Source organism: Myotis nattereri (assembly GCF_964212035.1).
Source record: "Myotis nattereri genome assembly, chromosome: 11".
NCBI classification, from domain to species: Eukaryota; Metazoa; Chordata; class Mammalia; order Chiroptera; family Vespertilionidae; genus Myotis; species Myotis nattereri.
The window spans coordinates 19,922,074-19,944,820 of NC_138086.1; the positions used below are offsets into that span (position 1 = coordinate 19,922,074).

Genomic DNA, 22,747 nt, shown 5'->3' on the forward strand with positions numbered 1-22,747 from the left:
CCCGGACCCTGCAGCTCTTTCCGGGGCTTGGATTTGCAAGAGAGCGATTTGGAGAGTCCCGCTGCCCAGAAGGTGCCTCTGAGAGGGCAGCGCAAGGTGACCGCCTCCCCGGAGACAGCCGAGGCCGAGCGGGCCAGGGGTTGGGTGCCGCCGGAGACGCGGGCGCCGGCTGATCCCGCAGGCACCTGCCGGCCCGGCCCCAGGTAGCGGCCTCGGGCTCCGAGGAGCCCAGCTGCGCCGGCGGCCTCAGCAGCAGTTGCAGCGACCCGAGCCCGCCGGGGAATCGCCGAGCCTGGACTCCCGGGAGTCGTTCTCTAACCTCCATTCTTTCCCCAGGAGCTCCGAGTTCAATAGTGAGGAAGGAGCTGAGAGCAGGGTCCGGGAGGAGGAGGAGGAGGAGGAGGAGGAGGAGGAGGAGGAGGAGGAGGAGGAGGAGGCAGCTCAGGTGCTCGCGGCCTCCAAGGAACGCTTCCCGGGACAATCTGTCCATCACATCAAGTGGATCCAGTGGAAGGAAGAGCACACACCCATCATCACCCAGAATGAGAACGGACCCTGCCCTTTGCTGGCCATCCTCAGTGTTTTGCTTCTGGCCTGGAAGGTGAAACTTCCACCGATGACGGAAATCATAACTGCTGAACAGCTGATGGAACATTTAGGAGATTACATGCTTGAAGCAAAGCCAAAAGAAATTTCAGAAATTCAACGTGTAAATTATGAACAGGGTTATGATGTGATCGCTCAAGCCCAGTCTGGGATGGGAAAATAGTCACTTTTCCCATATGGATTCTGCAACAGACTGGATTGGATCTAAAGGCCCCCCAGGTCTTGGCCCTGGCAGCCACTAGAGAATTGACACAGCAGATACAGAAGGTAGTCATGGCTTTAAGAGATTACATGGTGGCCTCCTGCCTGCCTTGGGGGGACCAGTGTGTGTGCTGAGTTGCAGAAGCTGCAGATGGAAGCTCCCCCTATCATTGTGGGCACCCCAGGCCATGTGTTTGATATGCTTAACCACAGATACCTGTCTCCCAAATACATCAAGAGGTTTGTACCAGATGAAGCTGATGAAATGTTAAGCCATGGGTTCAAGGACCAGATCTATGACATATTCCAAAAGCTCAACAGCAGCACCCAGGTGGAATCACTGTCAGCTACAGTGCCTTCCGATGTGCTTGAGGTGACCAAGAAGTTCATGAGGGACCCCGTTCGGATTCTCGTCAAGAAGGAAGAGTTGACTGTGGAGGGTATCTGCCGATTCTTCATCAGTGTGAAAGGAGAGTGGAAGCTGCACACGTTGTGTGACGTGTATGAAACCCTCACCATCGCCCAGGCAGTCATCTTTATCAACACTGGAAGAAAAGTTGATTGGCTCACTGAGAAGATGCACACCTGAGACTTCACTGTCTCTGCTATGCATGGATATATGGACCAAAAGGAATGAATTGTAATAATGAGGGAGTTCCACTCTAGCAGAGTATGGATTACTTCACACCTGATGGCCAGAGACATTGATGTGCAGCAGGATTCTTTAGTCATCAACTATGACCTTCCCACCAACAGGGAAAACTATATCCACAGAATCAGTTGGGGTGGACCTTTTGGCCATAAGGGTGTGGCTATTAATATGGTAACGGAAGAAAACAAGAGGACTTTTTGTTGTTGTTAATCCTCACTGGAGGATATTTTTCCATTTTTAAAGAGAGTGGGAGAATTGGGGAGAGACAGAGAGAGAGACATGTCGATTGGTTGCCTCCATACACGCCCTGACCAGTGCTGGGGATTGTGCCTGCAACCAAGGTACATGCTCTTGGGAATTGAACCCAGGACCCTTCAGTCCACAGGCCGATGCTCTATCCACTGAGCCAAACCAGCTAGGGCAAGAGGACTCTACAACACCTCCATTGAGGAGATGCCCCTCAATGTTGCTGACCTCATCTCAGAGGGGCTGGCCTGCTACCTTATCCCAGTCAGGGTTCTCAGTCCTTGGCAGGCTGAGGAGGAGCAGGAGGGGAGAGGGAATGGAGTCAAGGGATGGCTATCTTGTCATTTTCTTTTCTTTTCCTTTGAATAAATGTCACTTTTTGAGGCAAAACAATAAAATAAATTTGCATATAACTTTTGTTTTCTCCCAGAATTTAGCTACTAATAGCCTACTGTTGACCAGAACCCTTACCAATAATATACTGTAAACAGCCTATTAACACATATTTTGTATCTTATAAGTATTATTTACTGTATTATAATGAAATAAGCTAGAGAAAAGAAAATGTTAGGAAAATCATAATGAAAAAATATAATATTGAATGTCAGCTATAATTTAAAAATAATAAAGGAAATCATAAGAAAGAAAACAAAACAAAACAAATAAACAAACAAACAAACAAAAAAAAAGCATAAAGCCCCGTGGTGTGAGGGAGACATCAGAACGTGTGTTAATGAGGAGAAGGAGGGAAGGTGACTAGCCCAAGGGCCATCAGTATGTTCTCCATTTTATCTCCATAAGGATCATAACCACCAGCTCGCTCCTTGTCTGGGGCCAAATCAGCCTCACGTAGTGAGCAATCTGCTTATTGTAGTAGGGAAAGGGGAGAGGAAAGAGACCTAATACGTGAGAAAGAAAGGGGTGATAGCTCTGGGGCCTGGAGATGGAACTGGTGGGGTGGGGAGTTCAAAAACTAATAGAAGGGAAAAAAATACAAACAAACTAATAGAAGGTACTTTTCCAATCTCTGCTTCATGCCCTCTGCTTATTCATCATCCATTTTTGCCTCCTTAGTTCTAGTATTTTTCAGTAACATTATTGAGATACTAGAAACCCGGTGCACGAAATCCGTGCATGGGAGGGGGGTATCCTTCAGTCTGGCCTGCACCCTCTCCAATATGGGCCTAAACCAGCAGTCAGACATCCCTCTCACAATCCAGGACTGCTGGCTCCTAACTGCTCACCTGCCTGCCTGCCTGATTGTCCCTAACCACTTCTGCCTGCCAGCCTGATTGACACCTAAGTGCTCCCCTGCCAGCCTGATCACCCCCAACTGCCCTCCCCTGCAGGCCTGGTCACTCCCAACTGCTCTCCCCTGCTGGCCTGTTTGCCTCCACCTCCCCTCCCCTGCCAGCCTGATTGCCCACAACTGCCCTCCCCTGCTGACCATCTTGTGGCATCCATGTTGTGATGACGTGAGGGTGGCCATCTTGTGGCAGCCAACTTGTGATGACATTGTGTGAGGGCATGATGCCACCTAGGCTTTTATTAGATAGGATTATTCACATACACAATAATTTGTTCATTTAAAGTGTACATTGGAATGGTTTTTAAGGTCTTGGATATATTCACAAAGCTGTTCAACCATCATCACTAATTCCAGAGCATTTCATCACCCCTAAAATAAACCCTGTACTCATTAGCAGTCAATCCCATTCTTACCTCCCCAGCCCCTAGCAACTACTCATCTGCTTTCTGTCTGTATGGATTGACCTATTCTAAATATTTCATATAAATAGAATCATACAATATGTTGCCTTTTGTGTCTGGTTGTTATTTTTTCACATAGCACAATGTTTTCTAGGTGTTTCCATGTTACAGCATGTATTAGTACTTTTATGGTTCAATAATATTCCACTGCACAGATATACCATATTTTGTTTATCCATTTATCAGTTGGTGGACATTTGGGTTGTTTCCACAATTTCACTATTATAAAAAACTAGAGGCCCAATGCATGAAAATTCATGCAAGAGTAAACCTCCCTTCCCCTGGCTCCTGGCACTGGCTTCTCTCCAGCACCCGGGACCCAGGCTTCCCTCCTCCAGCCACCAACAGGCACCCAGGACCCGGGCTGCTTCCTTCCGGCCCTGGTTTCATCAGGAAGGATGTCCAGAAGATGTCTGGTCTAATTAGCATATTACCCTTTTATTATTATAGACTAGAGGCCTGATGCACAAAATTCATGCACTGGGGGAGGAGGGGGTCCCTCAGCCAGGTCTACACCCTCTCATAGTCCGGGAGCCCTTGCTCCTTCCCATCCGCCTGCTCACTGCTCCTTATCACTGCCATGGAGGCTCCTGCCACCGCTGCTGCACTCACCAGCCCTAAGTCCAGCTGCTGGCTGAGCAGCACTCCCCCTGTGGGAGCACACTGACCACCATGGGGCAGCTCCTGCATTGAGCATCTGCCCCCTGGTGGTCAGTGCACATCATAGCAACTGGTCATTCTGGTCATTGCGCTGTAATAATCACTTAAGCTTTTATTATATAGACTAGAGGCCCGGCGCACGAAATTCGTGCGCGGCGGGGGGGGGGGGGGGGTATTCCCCTCAGCCCAGCCTGCACCCTCTCCAATCCAGGACCCTTCAGAGGATGTCCGACTGCTGGTTTAGGCCCGATCCTAAACTGAGGGGCCTAAACTGAGAGTTGGACATTCCTCTCACAATCTGGGACCACTGGCTCCTAACTGCTCACCTGCCTGCCTGCCTGATCGCCCCTATTGTCCCCCCTGCCAGCCTTATCACCCCTAACTGCCTCTGCCTGCTAGACTGGTTGCCCCAACTGGCCCCCTGCCAACCTGGTTGCCCCCAATTGCCCTGCCTGCCAGCCTGGTCGCCCCTAACTGCCCCCCCCCCCCGCCAGTCTGGTCACCCCATTCTGACCCGCCTGCAGGCCTGGTCACCCCCAACTGCCCCCCTGCCAGCCTGGTCGCCCTTCACTACCCCCCTCTATTGGCCTGGTTGCTGCACACTGTGCCCCCTGCTGGCCTGGTCACCCCTCATTGCCCCCCTTTGCTGTCCTGATCGCCCCCCTTTGCTGTCCTGATCGCCCCTCACTGCCCTCCCTGCCGGCCTGATCACCCCACACAGCCTGCTGTTCAGTCATTTGGTCATTCCTCACTACCCCCCTGCTGGCCTGGTCACCCCGCACAGCCTGTTCAGTTGTCCATTCGGTTGCGATGGCCCCTGGCTCTTTATATATTTAGATACTATTATAAACATTATGTATGGAATTATGTGTACACGTTATGTATGGAATTATGTTTTCAATTCTCTTGTAAATCTACCTAGGAGCAGAAATGCTGGGTCATATGGTAACTCTATGTTTCACTTTAAAAAATAATAACGGAGGGTAATCTTTTTTAAAAAATATATTTTTATTGATTTCAGAGAGGAAGGGAGAGAGAAAGATAGAAACATCAATGAAGAGAATTACTGATCGGCTGTGGTTCGAGCCTGCAACCAGGGCATGTGCCCTTGACCAGAATCAAACCTGGGACTCTTCAGTCCATAGGCCGACACTCTATCCATCGAGCCAAACCAGCTAGGGCTATGTTTAACTTTTTGAGGAACTGCAGACTGTGGCTGCACCAATTCTTTCACATGAGCAAAAACTAAACATCTCTGCTGCTTCAATCAGTGTTCTTTTGAATTTTGATGTATGTACAACTAAGCGTTATTATCAGTCCTCAGTATTTTGGAAATGGGTACATATGCTTTAAGATTTTTAAAATATTTTTTATTGATTTCAGAGAGGAAGAGAGAGAGATAGAGAGATAGAAACATCAATGGTGAGAGAAAATCATTGATCGGCTGCCTCCTGAATGCCCCACACTGGGGATCAAGCCCCCAACCCAGGCATGTGCCCTGACCAGGAATCGAACCATGATCTCCTGGTTCATAGATCAACACTCAACCACTGAGACATGCTGGCCATGCTGGGTACATATGCTTTAATTGCCAGGTGTTTCTCATCTGCCCAATAAGACTGGAACCAACTTGAGGATGTTCTTATCATTCTGCATCTATCAGAGAACCAAGTGTGGTGGCATGCCCCAAACAGAATTACTTAAAGTACTTCTGGATATTTGCATGGATGTGGGGGCTCACAGTAAGTCTAAAGAACATACAGAGAATCAACATCCCTCGCTCTCTGTGAGTAGAGAGAATGTCATTTCTACACCACAGTCACTGAGCTACATCTTCTGGTTTACCTTTTTAATTACAGGACATTTTATGTTTATTGTTGAAATTTATATGGAGAGACACTAGGTGTTGCTGCTTTCCCAGGAAAAAAATATTGCTAGGAATTATCCAGTAGTACCATAAACCTTTGTTTCAAGGAGTGAGGAAGAATTCTGATTTTCCATTTTTCACTTTTACCAAAGTCCTTTCCAGATAGAATATTTTCAAAATATATATGGCGGCAGGCAGCATAATACCCCAGTACATATGCTCATGTCCTAGTCTCTAGAACTTGTCATGTTGTACAGCAGAAGGGAGTTAACAGCTAACTTGAAAACAGAAAGATTATCCTGGATTATCTGGTGGGTCCAATGCAGAGGTGGGCAACCCCTGGCACACGTGCCAAACATGGCACGCCAGTAACTTTTGCTGGCACGCGAAACCCTCTCTTATAATCTTCCATTTACAATTTTTTTCTTAAGATCAACTTTTTATTTTTCAGATAAATTCAGTGTAGGTGCATCTTAGATAAATAAATAATTTTACTTAACAAGTTTTCTTAAAGACCATAGGCATGGATTGACGAGAGAAGGGAAGAGCAATTTCTATGCCTCTGCCTTAACTCTCCCTGCCTTCCTAGATCCAACCAGTGTTTTGGTTTCATCCACATACGCTTGTGAATCTTTGTTCTCACTGATGAATTTTGTTAAGTCTCGTAATAGGAGTAGCCTGACGGATGAAAGTAGTAGCTCGTGCATATCTCTGAAGGTCACAAAATATAAACCTGATGTAAAATCTCTATCATCAGTGATGCAGCAGCAAAAGTCCCACTGATAATATCAAATGGAGTCATAAAATTTTCTGTCGGAATATCAGTGTACATGTATACATTAAAAAATAAATGTATTTTTATCATCATATACTGTGTTTTTGTCGCTCGAATGAATTTTATCATTTCTTCAAGGTTCTTCACATATGTACACCTAAGAGATATCAAGTAGGCATAACACGTTCTCAAAAAATTAGGGTTGGCACACAGAAGAATTTTGAGTCAGAGATTTTGCTGGTTTTGGCACGCACTCACAAAAAGGTTGCCCACCCCTGGTCTAATGTAATCACAAGGGTCCTTAAGAAGGAAGAGAGTTAGAAAAAGATGTGACTACGAGAGAGATGTAACATTGATGGCTTTGAAGATGGAGGAAGGGGACCAGGAGACGTGGAGTAAGCAGCTGCTAGAAGCTGGTAGACAAGAAAACAGAATTTTCTCCTTAAGCCTCCAGAAGGAAATACAGCCCTGCTGGGACCTGGATTTCGCCCAGTGAGACACCTTTCAGACTTTATTTTATTGATTTTTTTACAGAGAGGAAGGGAGAGGGATAGAGAGTTAGAAAATCCATGAGATGGATAATAGAGACCACTATAAACTTTTGAACAATAATAGATACAGAGGCAGAGCTGCCTCAAACAGATTGTCAAACTGCAGCGGGAAGGCCGGGGAGGGTTGGGGGGCAGGAGGTAGGGGGGTAAGAGATCAACTAAAGGACTTGTATGCATGCATATAAGCATAACCAATGGACATAAGACACTGGGGGATAGGGAAGGCTAGGGGACTGTCTAGGGCAGGGGGATAAAATGGACACATATGTAATACCCTTTGTAATACTTTAAGCAATAAAAAAAAAGAAAAAAAAAAAAGAAAATCCATGAGAGAGAAACATCGATCAGCTGCCTCTTGCACACCCCGTACTGGGGATGTGCCCGCAACCAAGATACATGCCCCTGGCCGGAATCGAACCTGGGACCCTTGAGCCCGCAGGCCGACGCTCTATCCACTGAGCCAAACTGGCTGGGGCCCTTTTAGACTTTTGACCTCCAAAACTGTAAGGTAAATTTATGTTGTCTTAAAGTCACTGTCTGTAGTAATTTGTTATGGCAGCAATAGAATATCAATAGCTCTGGGCAGTTTGCTCAGTGGTTAGAGTGTCAGCACGAGGACCGAAGGGTCACAGGTTTGATTCCTGGTCAAGGGCACATACCTCAGTTGCAAGTTCAATCCCCAGCCCCGGTTGTGGCACAAGCAGGAGGCAACCAATCGATGTGATAACTAAATGCCATGTGTGATCCTAGACAGGATCCTATATTGGGGGGGCTGGGGTGGGGATACCATAAAGCATAGTGTTAAGTGACAAATAAGAATCCAGATGGTGGATTGTATTATAAAATTATACAAAATTGGTATTTTCAGTCTGTTGTTCCTTCATTCAGCTACCTATAGAGCACTTAGTATGTGCCAGCTTATAAAAAGTCCTGATAGCACAAAGATGAATGGAGCCAAGGGACATGACCTTGAGAGATTTATAAGACAGTCAAGGAGACAGAGAAGTAAATTTAAAAATGGAAGTACGCAAAATCACTCAGGTTCCATCCCTAGTCAGGGCATATACAAGAATCAACCAATGAATGCATGAATAAGTGGAACAACAAGTCAAGGTTTCTCTTTATTATAAAAAAATCAATAGATTAAAAAATAGTTGCCGAAACCGGTTTGGCTCAGTGGATAGAGCGTCAGCCTGCAGACTGAAGGGTCCCAGGTTCGATTCCGGTCAGGGGCATGTGCCTGGGTTGCGGGCATATCCCCAGTAGGAGATGTGCAGGAGGCAGCTGATCGATGTTTCTCTCTCATCGATGTTTCTAGCTCTCTATCTCTCTCCCTTCCTCTCTGTAAAAAATCAATAAAATATATATATAAAAAAAATAGTAACTCCTATTCACATAAAATCATTATCAGCCTTCGAATTCACTCTTCCAGATATGAAAGAAAATATTTAGTCCCTCAGTGGTCGCCCATAGGGATGGCCAAGTTTACACTAAGCCAGAGATGGTCTCCTGGCTGAAGTCAAGGCACGGGGTCATTGGCCTTACGCGGGCCACTGGCCTCCAAGTGGCCTTCGCTTTTCTGGGCTCCCTGGATTGCAGCCTGGTCAGGATCGTTGATATTTAGGTTATCCAGGAGATCTGGGTCCCAGGGAAAACGGGCACTTGTCACACTCACATAAAACTGACTCGTAACAGAGTTCATGTCATAATTTTCAGAGTGAAAGTGCTCCGCTGCTAGGAAAGAATGAGGCTTCTGGGAAATTACAAGGCCGTCAGCTGCCACTGGAGGACTACCTGGACAAGGCCCTTCCTCCTCCAGGCCAGGCCAGAAGACAGCCCCTATGGTTCTCAGGGCCACGCATCAGTAGCCTACGTTGCCCTCTGCTGGAAGACAGCACAGACAGCAGGAAGTGCACGGGCCATGGTTGAGATCGTGTTTGAATTCTGGTTCTGCCATTGGGGGCTCTGGGCCTTGGGCAGTCCATCTCACCTGCAAAACAGATATGCTTCACAAAACTGCTGTGAGAATCAGTAAATTATGGGAGGCAATGCAAGCCATCAGCTGTTCTGTTTCCTTTAGTTTACAGCAGCATTTGTGGTTAGAAACACAGGACTTAAATCCAGAAGAGCTCAGCCTAACTTCCAATTCTGCCACTTAACATTCGGGGCGGGGGGGGGGGGGGGGGGGGGGCTCGGTTTACCACCTACTTTGCTTCGGGTGCTGTGCTGGTTCTTTATACCGTTTTTCTTTGTTCTGAAGATAATAGGTATTATTATCCCCCATTACAAGAAAATTGAGTTCAGAGAGATTAGTTTATCAAGGTAACACAGCTGGCCGGAGATTGGACTGAGATTTCAACCCAGAAAGTCTGAATCCATTTTCTTGCTCCAAAAATCATCAATAACCAGGCTGCTTGGGAGAAGCAGGGGAGGGGGTAAAAGTGATTGAAGATTGGGTAAAGTGACCCATTCACTAGTGCTCTATTTCCAATTCCCCACATGTTTCCCCAGCTTTATTAGAGGCTATACTTGGAGCACAGTATAACAATAGCTGTTACCCAGTCCTCCTTTAGTTAGAATGATACAGGTTTTAAAATTAGCAGTCATGCAGCTCTGGCCAGTTAGCTCAGTTGGTTAGAGCATCAGCCCGATACAGCAAGGTTGTGGTTTCAATCCCGGGTCAGCCAATGAATGCATGGAGAGGGGGAGCAACAAATCAATGTTTCTCTCTCTCTCTCTCTCTCTCTCTCTCGCCTCTAAAAAAAAAGGCAATATATTAAAATTAGCAGCCACCTAGAACTTGGGGGACAGAGTAGCTCTAGGGCTCTTATGAAGAATCAATGTTGCTTGTTCAACTCTGTAGTGTAGCAGCTTTGCTTGATTACAATTTATAGCTGGAGACCTACTCTCCATTTGAACCAGCCCAGTTCAGCTTAGATATCAATCAGTCTCTCCATCCCTAGAAATCATCTATGGAGACAGGCCCTGACCCTCAAGTCCCAAGGAGACAAGAGCACACCCAGATGAAGCAGGTTTGGTGTTAATCAGACCAGGTTTGGACCTCTATTAGTTGCATGATCATGGATGGGCAAATTTAACATGGGTCTCTGCTTCCTCATCTATAAAATGGGCGATACTGACACCTGTGAGGAGAGAATGATACATGGGTGTAAATTACAGCTCAACATGGTGTTGTCACATTCCACAAGAGCTAGTGAAACAACCCTGTCATGGCAGCTTCTCAGGACAAGGTCAAGAGCCTTAGGGTTCTGGGTAACGGATGAGCCTGAGTCTGTGCCTTGGGCAATTCCTATCACCTTGCCTCATAAAGGGCATGACAGATGCACATTTATTCCCCAGATTACAGGTGCCCAACAGGAGAGAGGAGAGGGGAAAAGCAGAAAGCCTTTAGAGTTGTCAATCTGCCTTCCTGCCGCTCTCTCCACCCACCTCTTCTCAGGGATTCTTCTCTGATTTATGTGGTAATAGTTAAACGGGTAAGGGTCAGTCTCCTTACCTTATTGACACAACTCGTGCACTGATATTCTGAGACCGGAGCCCAAGGACAACTTATTTTTCTCTGAGTCTGATTTCAATTCTTTCTCTTTCTCACCCTTTCTTTTCTATGAGTACCTAGCAGAGGCACACCAGTCAAACAACTGAAAAGCTTATTTGGGGGTGAGGGGCTGGGAGAGAAGAAACGTGTGTGTCGTTAAGGGCAGGAAGGGACCAAGTTTTTTCATGTCAGTTGAGAGCATTCACAGCCTTATGTGTATGGATACTTAAAATTACTCATCAGAAACTGACTTGCTTCTTTGCCTGTTTGGTATCATCTCAAAAGTCAAAAGTACAGGAATATTTAGTCCCAGGAAAGCAACAATCATTATGGATCTTTCCATTCTGTTCAAAACCACCTAGAAATAACAACAATAATACAGTATATCCTACATGCAAAGAGATCAGGTAATAAAGTAAGAGATGATGATGATTTACTTTAGCTTTAGATCCCGAGAAACTTTTCCAGGACACCATAAACCCTGATTTGAAGCATAATAAAGCATTCACAGATTACTTCTAAAGTTTGAAGCAGTAACTGAAAGTTCCGAGCCCACTCACTAAACCCTTGAGAACATCTTTTCCCAGTATAGCTGCCTACACACAAACACATACGCATAAACCCCAGGCTAAAAAGCATTAGTGTTGTGAGGGAGGCAGTTAAAGCAGAGGTATCCATCCCTAGATTCAAGCTCATAGATCAATATAATGAAATATTTCCATCCTTTTCATTTACCATTTTCACTCGCACTCTATTTGTGTCCAGATAAATATATACCATTATGGAAGCACATACGTCAAGTTGTTCAGGTTTAATGATTCCACGGTTTGTTATTAACACTTGAACATATCACTTCTGTCCCATTAAGTCCATGCACTGTTTGTAGTTTGTAGATAGTCCAGGTCACCCAGCCTCCCAAGCAGAACATTTTAATCAAATTCCTTTACACCTCCAACCCTCACAAAACAGCTCTATGATGAAATAATGAAGATACAGATTAGTCATGAGTGGCAAAGCATTGGTCTTTAGGGTCCAAAGATCTCTATACCCGGCAAGAGCAGGGAAAAAAACAAATAGGGGAACTGACACTGTTTGAACCCCCCTTTTCTGAGTCCCTTCTTCCCAGACTGCCTGAAAAATAAGCCTCCTTTCCTTAAGTGCAGAATGAATCTACTTATGCAACTTCTAATGTAAGAAACCCCGCAGGAGAATGAAACGTTATAGTAACACATGTGGGAAGATGAGAACTGTGAGCTGAAACTCTATTAGCTCCCTAAGTGAGTGGGCAAAATACCCTGGTGACAGTAACCATGAACACCTTAGCCAGAATGCTGTCCACGGAGCAGCAAGAACCCCAGTCTGGCCTCGGCTGAACTTACGCCACTTTCTTGTGAGGGTCCCAGCAATCTTCTTCCTCTTCCCTATAAACCTCTGAGCTAATTCCTTACAGCTAGGTAGGATCAGAGCTTCCCAATAGGGCCCCTCTCTGCAAGAAACTAGGATTCTTTTTTTCTTTTTCTTTTTTTTACTGATTTGAGAGAGAAAGGAGAAGGAGAGATAGGGACATCAATGATGAGAAAGAATCATCAATCCGCTGCCTCCTGTACTCCCCCTACTGGGGATTGAAACCAAAATCCAGGCAAGTGCCCTGGCCAGGAATTGAACTGAGACCTCCTGGCTCATGGGTCAAAGCAAAACCACTGAACCACACTGGATGGGCAGATTTTTTTCTTAATGCAAGTTCAACATTGAAGAAAAGATAGTATTTACTCACAAATCGCAGGTCAACCATAGGCAGGCTGGTTAAAGGAGGGACAAGTGTGAAAGGTCTATTATAATCCTATCCAGGCCGAAAGCAGGTCACTCAGGAAATCCCTAAGATCAAACTGGTGCTCAGGGTTTTCTCTGGGGTGATCAAAAGTGTGTTTTGTGCAGATGGATTAGATTGTACCCAGCCCTAACTAGACCAAGCTTCCCAGTTCCAGGATGAACTATTCCTTGGCCTTCTGGACTAGTGGACACCTGTCACGATTTCAAACTTCATGGCCCCTCTCCAGCCTGGATTTATGTCCCCAGATAATTGGGGCAGCAGTGGACCAGGCTCAGATTGTGATGATGGAGAAAATAGCCAGTCCTGTGTGTGTTTAGAAATTGCCTGAACTCCCTTTGGAGTCACATTTATTCCTAGCTCTGCGCTAGGAGAACAATGTCAAAAGAAAAAAAAAGTCTTATTTTCCAATATTTTCCTACCATTTCACCAACTTTTGTACCTCTCAATCTTAACCTCTCCCCCCCTCTCCTCCTCATTCACACACACCACCACCAGAAGATGTTGTCAACATTCCACTATCTCTAGGGCCCATGGATAAGCAGCATTAATGGCATTTGGCAGAATACCCCACCCCACTTTGAAGACTCCTCCAAGTTCAACACTGAAGAAAAAAATGATAAGGTAAGAGAAGCGGGTGTAGAAACCAGAGCCTGTCTCTTCTCACGAAAGAGGCATGGAAATTTTAGGAGTCCGTGAAGATGACGTCATCTCTTGCCTGAAGGCCACCAGCCACCACTGGGTGGGAGGTGCATTATCACTTGTTTCTCCTCTGGACTGAAATGCAAGATAGTCAGGATGGCTGTGAGTGTCTGCTGGCGGCCCAGGCTGTCAGGCAAGGTCAGGAAGCGGTAAATGATGTTTTTGAGGTACTCCAGATTGGCTCCCTCCCGACTCTGGTCCCTGGTGTTCTTCTCAATGCGGCTCTGCAGGACTCCAGCCTCCTCTCGGTGCCGCTCCCCCTCCTCCAGCAGCCGCTCCTGCAGCTGATGCACCTCCACCTCCAGCCTGTGTTTCTGCTTCCTCAGGAATGTGATCTCCACCTCCTTGCGGGCCAACTGCTCAGCGTACAGGAAGAAAGTGGGCTCGTTGGCCGCAGCGAGCTGAAGTGCTTGGGTCAGGTTATCAGGGGAAGCTGTGTCAGCCGGGTCCTCAGGATCCCCGCCACCTACGGGGCTTCTGCGTCCTGGCAGCACAGAAGACAAAGCCACAGACCTCAGCTGCTCCAGCTCCAAGTCCTTCTCGGCCAGCACAGCCAGGGCACGGTCCCGCTGCTTGTGCAGCTCCTCCTCCAGTTTCAGCGTGCGGTCCCTGAAGTCCAGCTGGCTCCGCTCCAGCTCTTGCCGGTGGTGATGCTGCAGCCGGGCCAGCTCCTGCTTCCAGTCCTCGGCCTCCTGCTGGTGCTGGCGCTCGAGCTCCTCGCAGGACAGCCGCAGGGAGATATACTTCTCCTTCAGCTCCGCAAGCTGCTCCTGGGATTCCTCCAGCTCCTTGGCCAGGTTACCGTCTTTGGTGGTCTTGCTCTTGAGGACGACCTGGGCCCTCATCTTGTACCTCTCAAACTCTTCCTTCAGCTGTTTCAGCTCCTGCTGGTAGTAGAGCGCAGTAGCCTTCTCCCCATCGGCAGCCTCAGAGCTGGGCATTATCTCCAGGTTGCAGAGCTTCTCTACATCCAAGGTCACCTGGCTTTTCCTGGCCGCCACCTGCAGTAGCCTCTTCAGCTTCTCCATCTTGTCCTTCAGGACATTGACATCCAGACTGGACTCTTCTGCATGGCTGTCTAGAGGGGACCGGCTAGAGACTGCAAGAGCCAGCGTCTTGTTCTCCAGGTCCAGCTGCAGAATGCGCTCCTTCAGCTTCTGGATGGCCAGCTGGTCCTTCTGCTTGGCTTTCTCATAGGTGCCCAGCAGCTCCGACACCTCGGATATTTGGTTCTCCAGGGCTGCCACCCTCTGCTCTTCCAGCTGAGATTGCTGGCGTAGTTGATCCTCTGCAAGGGCTGTCTGTAAAACAAGGGAACAGATAAGAAATCCATCCAGAAAAGCCACAAAGCTCTATGGCAAACTTTGAGAAAGCAAGATAGGGGAGCAAGAGGTCGGGGACTGACCTGACAGGAATGGGAACTGGGGATTTTTCTGTTGATTTGGGAGCTCACAAAAGATCCTGTAACCTGCTACGGTTCTGCTCCCAATCACAAGTTATACCAAACAATATAAAGAACCTTTGTATATCAGTCCTTATTCTGCTGTAGTGCTTCCACTCTCTCCCATTACACACTGAACTCACATATTCAGTATGTTATCCTTGTCTATCATGTACGTCCCCAAATCCTATTAAGAAATCAGGTGATGCCCTGGCCAGTTGGTTCAGTGGGTAGAGCATCAGCCTGCAGACTAAAGGGTCCAGGGTTCCATTCTGGTCAAGGGCATATGCCCGGGTTGCGGGCTCGATCCCCAGTAGAGGGAAGGGGGCATGCAGGAGGCAGCCGATCAATGATTCTCTCTCATCATTGATGCTTCTATCTCTCTCTCCTTCTCCCTTCCTTTCTGAAATGGATAAAAATATATTAAAAAAAAGAAATCAGGGGACATTTTTTTCCTCTTCAATATTCCTGGGAGGTTCAAAACTGCGTTGGATCTCTCTCCACACTGAACAGAGGCACTGTAAAGGCAAGTCTTTAAAGGCAAATCTTGACTGAAAGCAATTACAAGAGGTTATTTCTTCAAAGAAAATTCCCGTTGCCCCCTTCAGCCACCCTCCCTGTAAGCATATACTGCTACCTACACATAGGCATATACTACCTTTCATTGCACAGCTGCTACGATACGCTTCACAGAGCACAGCTGGTAAGATGCCAATGCCCAGAAATTCAGAGCTGTCTGGCTCCAACCCAGCTGACACTCAGAAGCTCCATCCACATCCTGTTGGAAGCACACTCTGTGGACACTGTCAACACCACACAGGACAGGAATTCCCAGGACCCGCAAATAAAACTTCTCCAACAGCATCAAAAACTGAAAGTACAGCCACTATCAAAGGAGAAAAAAAGCCTTAATATTTCCCACTTCAGGCTAAATGATTGAAGGAGATGAAGATCATTACCTTCCTCATTTCCTGCTGCAACTGGGCCTGGAAATGGCTCTTAAGGCAGGCGGCCTCTTCCTGAAGCTCCTGCAGCCGGGGGTCTGGCCGATTCTTCTCATCTCGAAGAGCCTGCAGCTCACCTTTGAGCTCCTCCACCTCCCGGGTCAGCTGTTTCGCCTGCAGTTCAAACCCTTCCACCTGACCAGCAGCATATGCCCGCCCAGCCAGGGCTTCTCGGGCCTCTTCTAAGCGAAGCTCCAAGTCTTGGCGCTGGGTTCTCTCCTCCTGCAGCAGCTTCTGGAGCTCACGCAGCATCAAGGCATGGTCGCTCTGCTCTTGGGCCCGATCGTGCTGCTGTGTGATAAGGCGGGCTTTGGTTTCTGCTATCTGCTCCTGCAGCTCCTTCAATTCTCCCTCCAGACGCTCCCTCTCCTCCTCTGCCTTTTTGCTGGCATCCTCTAAGTCCTGTTTCATCTTCTTCTTGTCAGCCAGGTAAGAAGCTTCCATGCGGGACTTCTCCTGGGTGACCGTGGCCAAAGAGCTAGTCAGAGTGGCCAACTGAGTCTTCAGCTGGTGCAGTCGTTTGTCCAGCTCCCCACCCGCAGACTGTCCATCCCCGCTGCTGCTGCTGACACCGCTCTCTGACCCACTAGCCTCTTCGGACTTTGGAGGTGGTGGTCCACGGGCCAGTCTGTCATCTTCTGCCCCAAGTTCACCCTTGGTGCTAGCGAGACTGGCCGTGGTATCCAAGCTGGTGGCGGTCCCAGAGCTATCCTCGCTGTGCGTGGAGCATCGGTCATCCACGCAGTCCGGAGAGGTGTGGCCTGGAGGCTGGACACCTGCGAGGCCCACGTCCGCCTCGTGGGATACCGACAGGACCTTGATGCTGGCCTCCAGAGCCTCTTTCTCTTTCAGGAGGCTTTTATAGGCGCGGACCACATCCTTGAGCCTTGTCTGGTACTGGCTGAGCTGCTGCTTCTGGCTCTCAATGATCTCCAGCAGGTCCCTCCTGCTCGGGCCACCCCCGAAATTCATCCCAAACTTCTCCATGAGGATTCAGAACTGGTCACGTTCCACGTCAGCGTTTGGACAGCCCGGTAGAGGGTCACGAAGACGCTGGCAGATGATGTTGTCCCCGAGGCCGCATAGCCGCTCCTCCCAGCTTCCGAGACCGAAGCGGGGCGGCGGGGCAGCCTAGCAGCGCGACCCCGGGTCCCAGCACCGAGGGCGGGGGCGGGTCCTACCCGAGAGGCGGGGCGACGCCAGCACAATAGGAGCGCACTTCCAGGCCTCGCCCGCCCCGTCCCAGCGGCCGCTCCGGCTCCTCGCTCGCCGGGGCTTCAGGAGCCCCGGCCGGCCGGGCCCGGGCCCACGGTCCGCAAGGGTTTGAGCTGAGCGCAGCAGCCCCACCACGACTTCCTACTTGCAGCGGCCCGCCGGGGGCGCTTCCGGGTCCGCTGGAAGTGACGACAGCACGACGCCACAGGCCCCGCCCCCAGGGCACGGAGTGGGCGGGGCTACTGCAGCCCCTGCGTGGGAGCCGCCTGTTGAGAATCTAGCGGGGCTGCAGGTGGACCGCTGTCTCGAAGAGCAGAGCAAGCGCAAGTTGAGGGCACGCGGTGCCGGTGGTTGCGGGAGGTTCGCCTGAGCTTGCCCTCAGGCTGCGATCCGCAAGGGACCAGGCGACGTCGCACTGTCCTTAGCAAACATGCGGGTGAGCGAGGTCCCCACTATTTGAGGGCTCAGTGTACCTTTGTACCTGAAGAGCAACAATGAAGACTCCCGTTTAGACCACGAAAACAGCAACCCTTTCTAGGCCAGCCTTTGGCACCTAGTAGGTGTATAGTATAATAAGTATTAGCACCCCTTCTGAATCTGCTGAGCTGATTCAACAAGTGTTTGTAGAGGGCACCCTACAGCCAAAACGTCTTTCCCAAGTGCCAACAACTATATGCCAGAAGCTTCACAAGAGCTTTGCTATGTAGTCATACCATAATTCTGCTCCGTGGGTATCTTTAGCACTGTTTTACAGATAGGGAAACAGGAAGCACAGAGAGGTTAAGTAGCATGCCCAGGGTCACACAGTAAGTTTAGGAATCCTCTGCAGATCAGTCCCACTCTCAACATATCAGATGCCATGCCAGATAATCACCCTGGAGAGACAAGGTCCTGCTTTCAAGGAGCTCACATCTAGTGAGGAACCAGGCCTGCAAATACAAGTCCTGCCATCATACCAGCGTGTATAAGTATATTTAATGTGAAATGGAAATTAGGAGGGAGGCCTATCTAGGGGCAGCAGAGAAGGCTGTCAAGGAGAACACTTTGGGATTTGAAGGATGAGTAGTGGTTGCCCATATAACTAGAGATGACGGAAACAAGCATTCCAGGCAGAGGGAAACGATTGCAAGGGCTCCTAGGGCTTCAGGGAGCCTGGCTCACCTGGAAAGCGTGGAGAGTCATCTCAAGGCAGTAGTTTAGGGTATGTGAAGGAGGCGGCAACAGATGGGGCTGGCGTATGGACCCAAATTAAGGCATTTAGATTTTGTCCTGGGTGGTAATACACTAAATTTTAATTGCAAGAGTGGCATCATCAAACTTGTATGACTGGGTGGCGATACCAAGGGGCAGGAGACCTGTGAAGAGGCTAATTCAATCAGAAGAGATGGTAGTGAAATAGGGCAGTGACAACAGGGATGAGAAGAAAGAGGTTAATAACAGAGCTAAAGATCCAGAACTGATCTGATTGTTCACCATTCGTGTGTTATTACGCTGGGACTCTTTTAAATGTACTCTTTGGCCTTGTTAAAAAATAAAAATAAAAATAAAAAGCCTGCTTAGGAATGCAAGCCTATGACTGAAGAGTAAAGTCATGCCCTCGCTCCAGGAGCTGAGGGGGCAAAAGGGAGGACTAAGCCCTCAGCCCGGAGCTCCCGCATCCCTGAGAGGGTGGTGCCCCCAGTCCGTGCTGCTAGTTACCGAAAGCTAAGCCGGAGCCCGGAGTGGGCTGAACGCTGCAAACCAAAGCCCTGCGGCCGCCACGGGTGATGGAGGAGGGGGCCACGGTGCAGAGGGGAGCCGCTCGGAGGCCGGCTCGGCAGCCGCAGATGTGACGGGCGCGCTAGAACCAGGCGGGGAAACCTGACCCTTTCCTCCTTCAAGCTGGCGCGGCGCGCAGCCGGGCAGCGGAGACGCGGTCAGCTTCAGTGTCTCCGGAGCCGGAGCCGGAGCCGCGGGGCGGGGCGGGGCGGGGCGGGGGGCCGGCCCGGCGGGGGCGGGGCTGCAGTGACGTCGGGCGGGCCGGGACGCGCGGAGGCGGTGGCGGCACCTCCTCCTCCTGCTGCTGCCGAGCCCCATCCCCCCCGCGACCGGCCGGTTCCAGCCTGCACCCCCGTGTCCGTGCCCGTGCCCCCTCCCCCGGGCCCCGCCATGGGCCTCACCGTGTCCGCGCTCTTTTCTCGGATCTTCGGGAAGAAGCAGATGCGGATCCTCATGGGTGAGGCAGATCGAGCGCGCGGCCCGGACGGGAGCGCCGGCCCCCGCGCAGCCCTCCCGCCCCCGGTCCCTCCAGCCCAGCTCATCCGACCCCTGACCCTGAGTCTCCCACTCCCCCACCCCGCGGGCCACTGCTCTCGGGCGGGTCGCGGTCTGCAGCGCCGACCCCGGGCCCTGAGACCGGGAGCTGCGGGCCTGGGTGGGGTGAAGCGCCCTCCGCCCCAGCCCGGCTGGTGAGAAGGGAGGATTCCGCCCTTGGAGACGACTTTTCAAAGGAGCGGGACTCTCCTCCGTGACCTTCCACCCCGAGTCCTCTCCCGACCCTCCTCTCCGGCTTTGGGTTCAGGAGTTGGCGCTCGCTCGCCACCCAGACTGCCCTCCAGGCCCGGAAGGTGGACCACAGCGCTCACCTGCAGGCGCTGGGCTCTCGGCCCCTCGCCCCATCACCATCATCACCATCAGCTGTCCTGGCCTTTCCCCTTCCCTGGTCTCTAGGGGGCTCCCTCGCTCCTATCTCTATCGCCAGGCCCCTCTCCTTTGCAGTTGGCTTGGATGCAGCTGGCAAGACCACAATCCTGTACAAACTGAAGTTGGGGGAGATTGTCACCACCATTCCCACCATAGGTGAGTCCGGAGGCCAGGTTGGAGGAGCGGGAGCGCGCCGCGGCTGACCTCCTCGGGGTCTACCCCCCACTCTGCACCCCAGTGCTGGGAGCTGACACCAGATACAGCTACCTGAGAAGTGGGTCACGGTATCTTTACGTGTTGGATGGGGCCCAGGAGGGCTGGATGTGCCCTAACCCCGCCCCATTTGTGGGCTGCTGGTCTCTGGGCTTCTGATCTCTTGGGCCTTGACCATTGCCCTCTGGTTTTGTGTCCCTGCTGAATTCACCTAGTTTTAGTGAGTTCCTTACTTTCAGGACTTTTTCTCTTTTTTTCCCCAATTATCTGCAGGCTTCAACGTGGAAACAGTGGAATACAAGAACATCTGTTTCACAGTCTGGGACGTGGGAGGCCAGGACAAGATTCGGCCTCTGTGGAGGCACTACTTTCAGAACACTCAGGTGGGGGCAGGGATGTCTCCCCAACCCCGGGGAGGGGGTGTTAGGGTTAGGAAGACGGAGATGCTGGCTAGTCTGGGCCCCCAGGCCAGGTTAAAGCCCTGCTCCCTTCACCCCCTCCCCCTTTTGTAAGCTAGCTTCTCATCATCCTTCAGAACTGGCGTTAGTCTTCTGAGACCCAGCCACCTTAGGGGTGTTCTGAGAAGCAGGGTTGGGGCCCAGGGTCCAGGCTGCCTGTTCTAGCTCTCATCACCTCTCTCCCTGTTCCCACCTATGTCTTTTAGCTAGATTGCTTGCCTGAGGGCAGAAGCTGTATCCTTTGCAGGGTGCCTCCACTTTGTGCCAGGACATCTGCCGAGCCTTAGTGGAAGTTTTTAGAGACAATTAAAGAGAGAAAGAGCCAGACTAAAGTATGTTCTAGACGGGAGTGATTGCTCCACCTTCCTTTCTGCCCAGGGTCTCATCTTCGTGGTGGACAGTAATGACCGGGAGCGGGTCCAGGAGTCGGCTGATGAACTTCAGAAGATGGTGAGCGCCAGGGGCCTGGGTCTGAGCCCTCGGCGTGGAGACAGGGCTCTGTCGTGGTGCGCAGTCAGGAAATGCCTCTCGGGTCTTGAATGTGTGTGTCTCTTTGTGGACACAGACACAAGGAGACGCTCACCCTGTTTTGAATTTGGGTCAGGTAACAAGTATAGGACATGAATTTTCACATCCTCACCTCTGAGTCTGAGGAGTGAGTGGGAAGAGGGGAATATGTGGTGGAGAGGAACATCATCTTACGTTCTTGCTTTTCCATTTTGAAATTTTGTCATTTTGATTAGGGCAATTACTCAAATTAGGAAAAGGCTCTTTCTAGACTTAAGGCCAGGATGGCCTCCAGTGAATTATAACTGTGTGTCTTGTGTTCAGCAGTAGACTACACAATATTTTGTTTTTCCCACAAGTATGCTAGAAGAAGGAAAGGAGGGCTTCCCTACACAACAGGGAAGAGGGAGCCTGGGGACCCCAAAGGACCCCAGATTCCACCCCCTTGGCCTCTCTCAGCTGCAGGAGGACGAGCTGCGGGATGCGGTGCTGCTGGTCTTTGCCAACAAGCAGGACATGCCCAACGCCATGCCCGTGAGCGAGCTGACCGACAAGCTGGGCCTGCAGCACTTGCGCAGTCGCACGGTGAGGGTCCTGCCTCTCCCAAGGGAGCCACAGGCTGAGCAGGAAGTGAAGGCATCCCCCTTTTTCTTCCCTGATACTAACCTCTTTCTTTCCTTCTCCCCCCAGTGGTACGTCCAGGCCACCTGTGCCACCCAAGGCACAGGCCTATATGATGGGCTGGACTGGCTGTCCCATGAGCTGTCTAAGCGCTAACCAACCAGGGGCCGGCCCCTGCTGCCCGGAGCCCCCGCGTGCATCCCCGGGATCACCAGACTCCCGGACTCCTCAGGCAGTGCCCTGCCCTCCTGCTCCTCCTCCCACAGACACAGGCCTCTGCTCCTGCCCCTCCCGCCTGCATGTTCTCTCTGTTGTTGGAGCCTGGAGCCTTGCTCTCCGGGCACAGAGGGGTCCACTCTCCTGCCTGCTGGGACCTGTGGAAGGGGATTCCAGGACCGAGACCCTTTCTTCCAGAGGAGGAGCAGGGACCTGGGTTTACTTTTGTTTGTTCCATTTTGGGCATACCCTTGGGGCCAGGTGGGAGGGGAGGGGGGACTCCGGGTGGTGCTAAGATATGGCACTGGATATTGAGTAATAAATTTGCTGTGGTTTGTACATGATGTGGTCTGTAGCCTAGTAGTGGGGGCTGGGTTATTGGATGCAACGAGACAATATGGGGGAGGTTCAAAGCAGCTAAGGCTGCAGGCCCAAACCCCCACCCCCCAAGCACACACACATACATTGCTGCCTTCATGGAGCTCAGCAGCTCCCTCCTTATTGAGGTACTGCAGGGGTTCCAGTGGAGGAAATCCTATTTCATCCCAATTCCAAGGGGCCTTTGCTGGGGGTAATAGGATCTAACTTCTTGCTTCTGTAAACCGCATAACTCTCCTATTAAGAACTAGCTGTGGTTCTTAATGATTACTATCACATTGAAATTTGAGGGGGAGGGAACATTCGTTAAAAACAAGAGTCCTGTGCTCACTTCGGCAGCACATATACTAAAATTGGAACGATACAGAGAAGATTAGCATGGCCCCTGCGCAAGGATGACACGCAAATTCGTGAAGCGTTCCATATTTAAAAAAACACACACGAGTCCTGAGGTACACTGGAGAAAACATGAATATGCATCTTTAAAGTCACGCAGCCGATTCTGTGGTCTATTCGCCTTATTTTGTGAAACATTGGTAGGGCCTAGGGATTACAGTTCCTTACTGTGCACCACTGGGACTCTCTACCTGGGTAGACA

General features: G+C 50.2%; 2 protein-coding genes and 1 pseudogene across 3 annotated transcripts; 2 read left to right on the plus strand and 1 right to left on the minus strand.

Moving 5' to 3' along the window:
• The first annotated feature begins 616 nt into the window (after positions 1-616).
• Positions 617-3,228, plus strand: LOC308527260 (eukaryotic initiation factor 4A-I-like; annotated as a pseudogene). Its single transcript has 3 exons — positions 617-1,658; positions 1,875-1,969; positions 3,205-3,228. The product of its transcript is annotated as a eukaryotic initiation factor 4A-I-like (transcript).
• Positions 3,229-11,680: 8,452 nt separating this feature from the next.
• On the minus strand, positions 11,681-17,237 carry GCC1 (GRIP and coiled-coil domain containing 1). The gene is made up of 2 exons (XM_081102229.1): positions 15,815-17,237; positions 11,681-14,715 (listed from the first exon to the last, which is right to left on the minus strand). Exons 1-2 carry the CDS (start codon positions 16,844-16,846, stop codon positions 13,420-13,422), a joined length of 2,328 nt encoding a protein of 775 aa, XP_080958355.1. The 5' UTR covers positions 16,847-17,237; the 3' UTR covers positions 11,681-13,419.
• A 1,827-nt stretch (positions 17,238-19,064) lies between these two features.
• On the plus strand, positions 19,065-22,115 carry ARF5 (ARF GTPase 5). Its single transcript, XM_081102230.1, has 6 exons — positions 19,065-19,289; positions 19,832-19,912; positions 20,243-20,352; positions 20,806-20,877; positions 21,394-21,519; positions 21,625-22,115. Exons 1-6 carry the CDS (start codon positions 19,223-19,225, stop codon positions 21,709-21,711), a joined length of 543 nt encoding a protein of 180 aa, XP_080958356.1. The 5' UTR covers positions 19,065-19,222; the 3' UTR covers positions 21,712-22,115.
• The last annotated feature ends 632 nt before the right edge of the window (positions 22,116-22,747 follow it).

What these genes read in the sequence shown, in the direction of transcription:
- GCC1 (XM_081102229.1), bottom strand. Translation starts at nt 16,846, where the DNA reads ATGGAGAAGTTTGGGATGAATTTCGGGGGTGGCCCGAGCAGGAGGGAC. An exon ending in TGCAGCAGGAAATGAGGAAG is followed by an intron (nt 14,716 to 15,814) that starts GTAATGATCTTC and finishes CTTGTTTTACAG; the next exon opens with ACAGCCCTTGCAGAGGATCA.
- ARF5 (XM_081102230.1), top strand. Translation starts at nt 19,223, where the DNA reads ATGGGCCTCACCGTGTCCGCGCTCTTTTCTCGGATCTTCGGGAAGAAG. An exon ending in CACCACCATTCCCACCATAG is followed by an intron (nt 19,913 to 20,242) that starts GTGAGTCCGGAG and finishes AATTATCTGCAG; the next exon opens with GCTTCAACGTGGAAACAGTG. An exon ending in ACTACTTTCAGAACACTCAG is followed by an intron (nt 20,353 to 20,805) that starts GTGGGGGCAGGG and finishes CTTTCTGCCCAG; the next exon opens with GGTCTCATCTTCGTGGTGGA.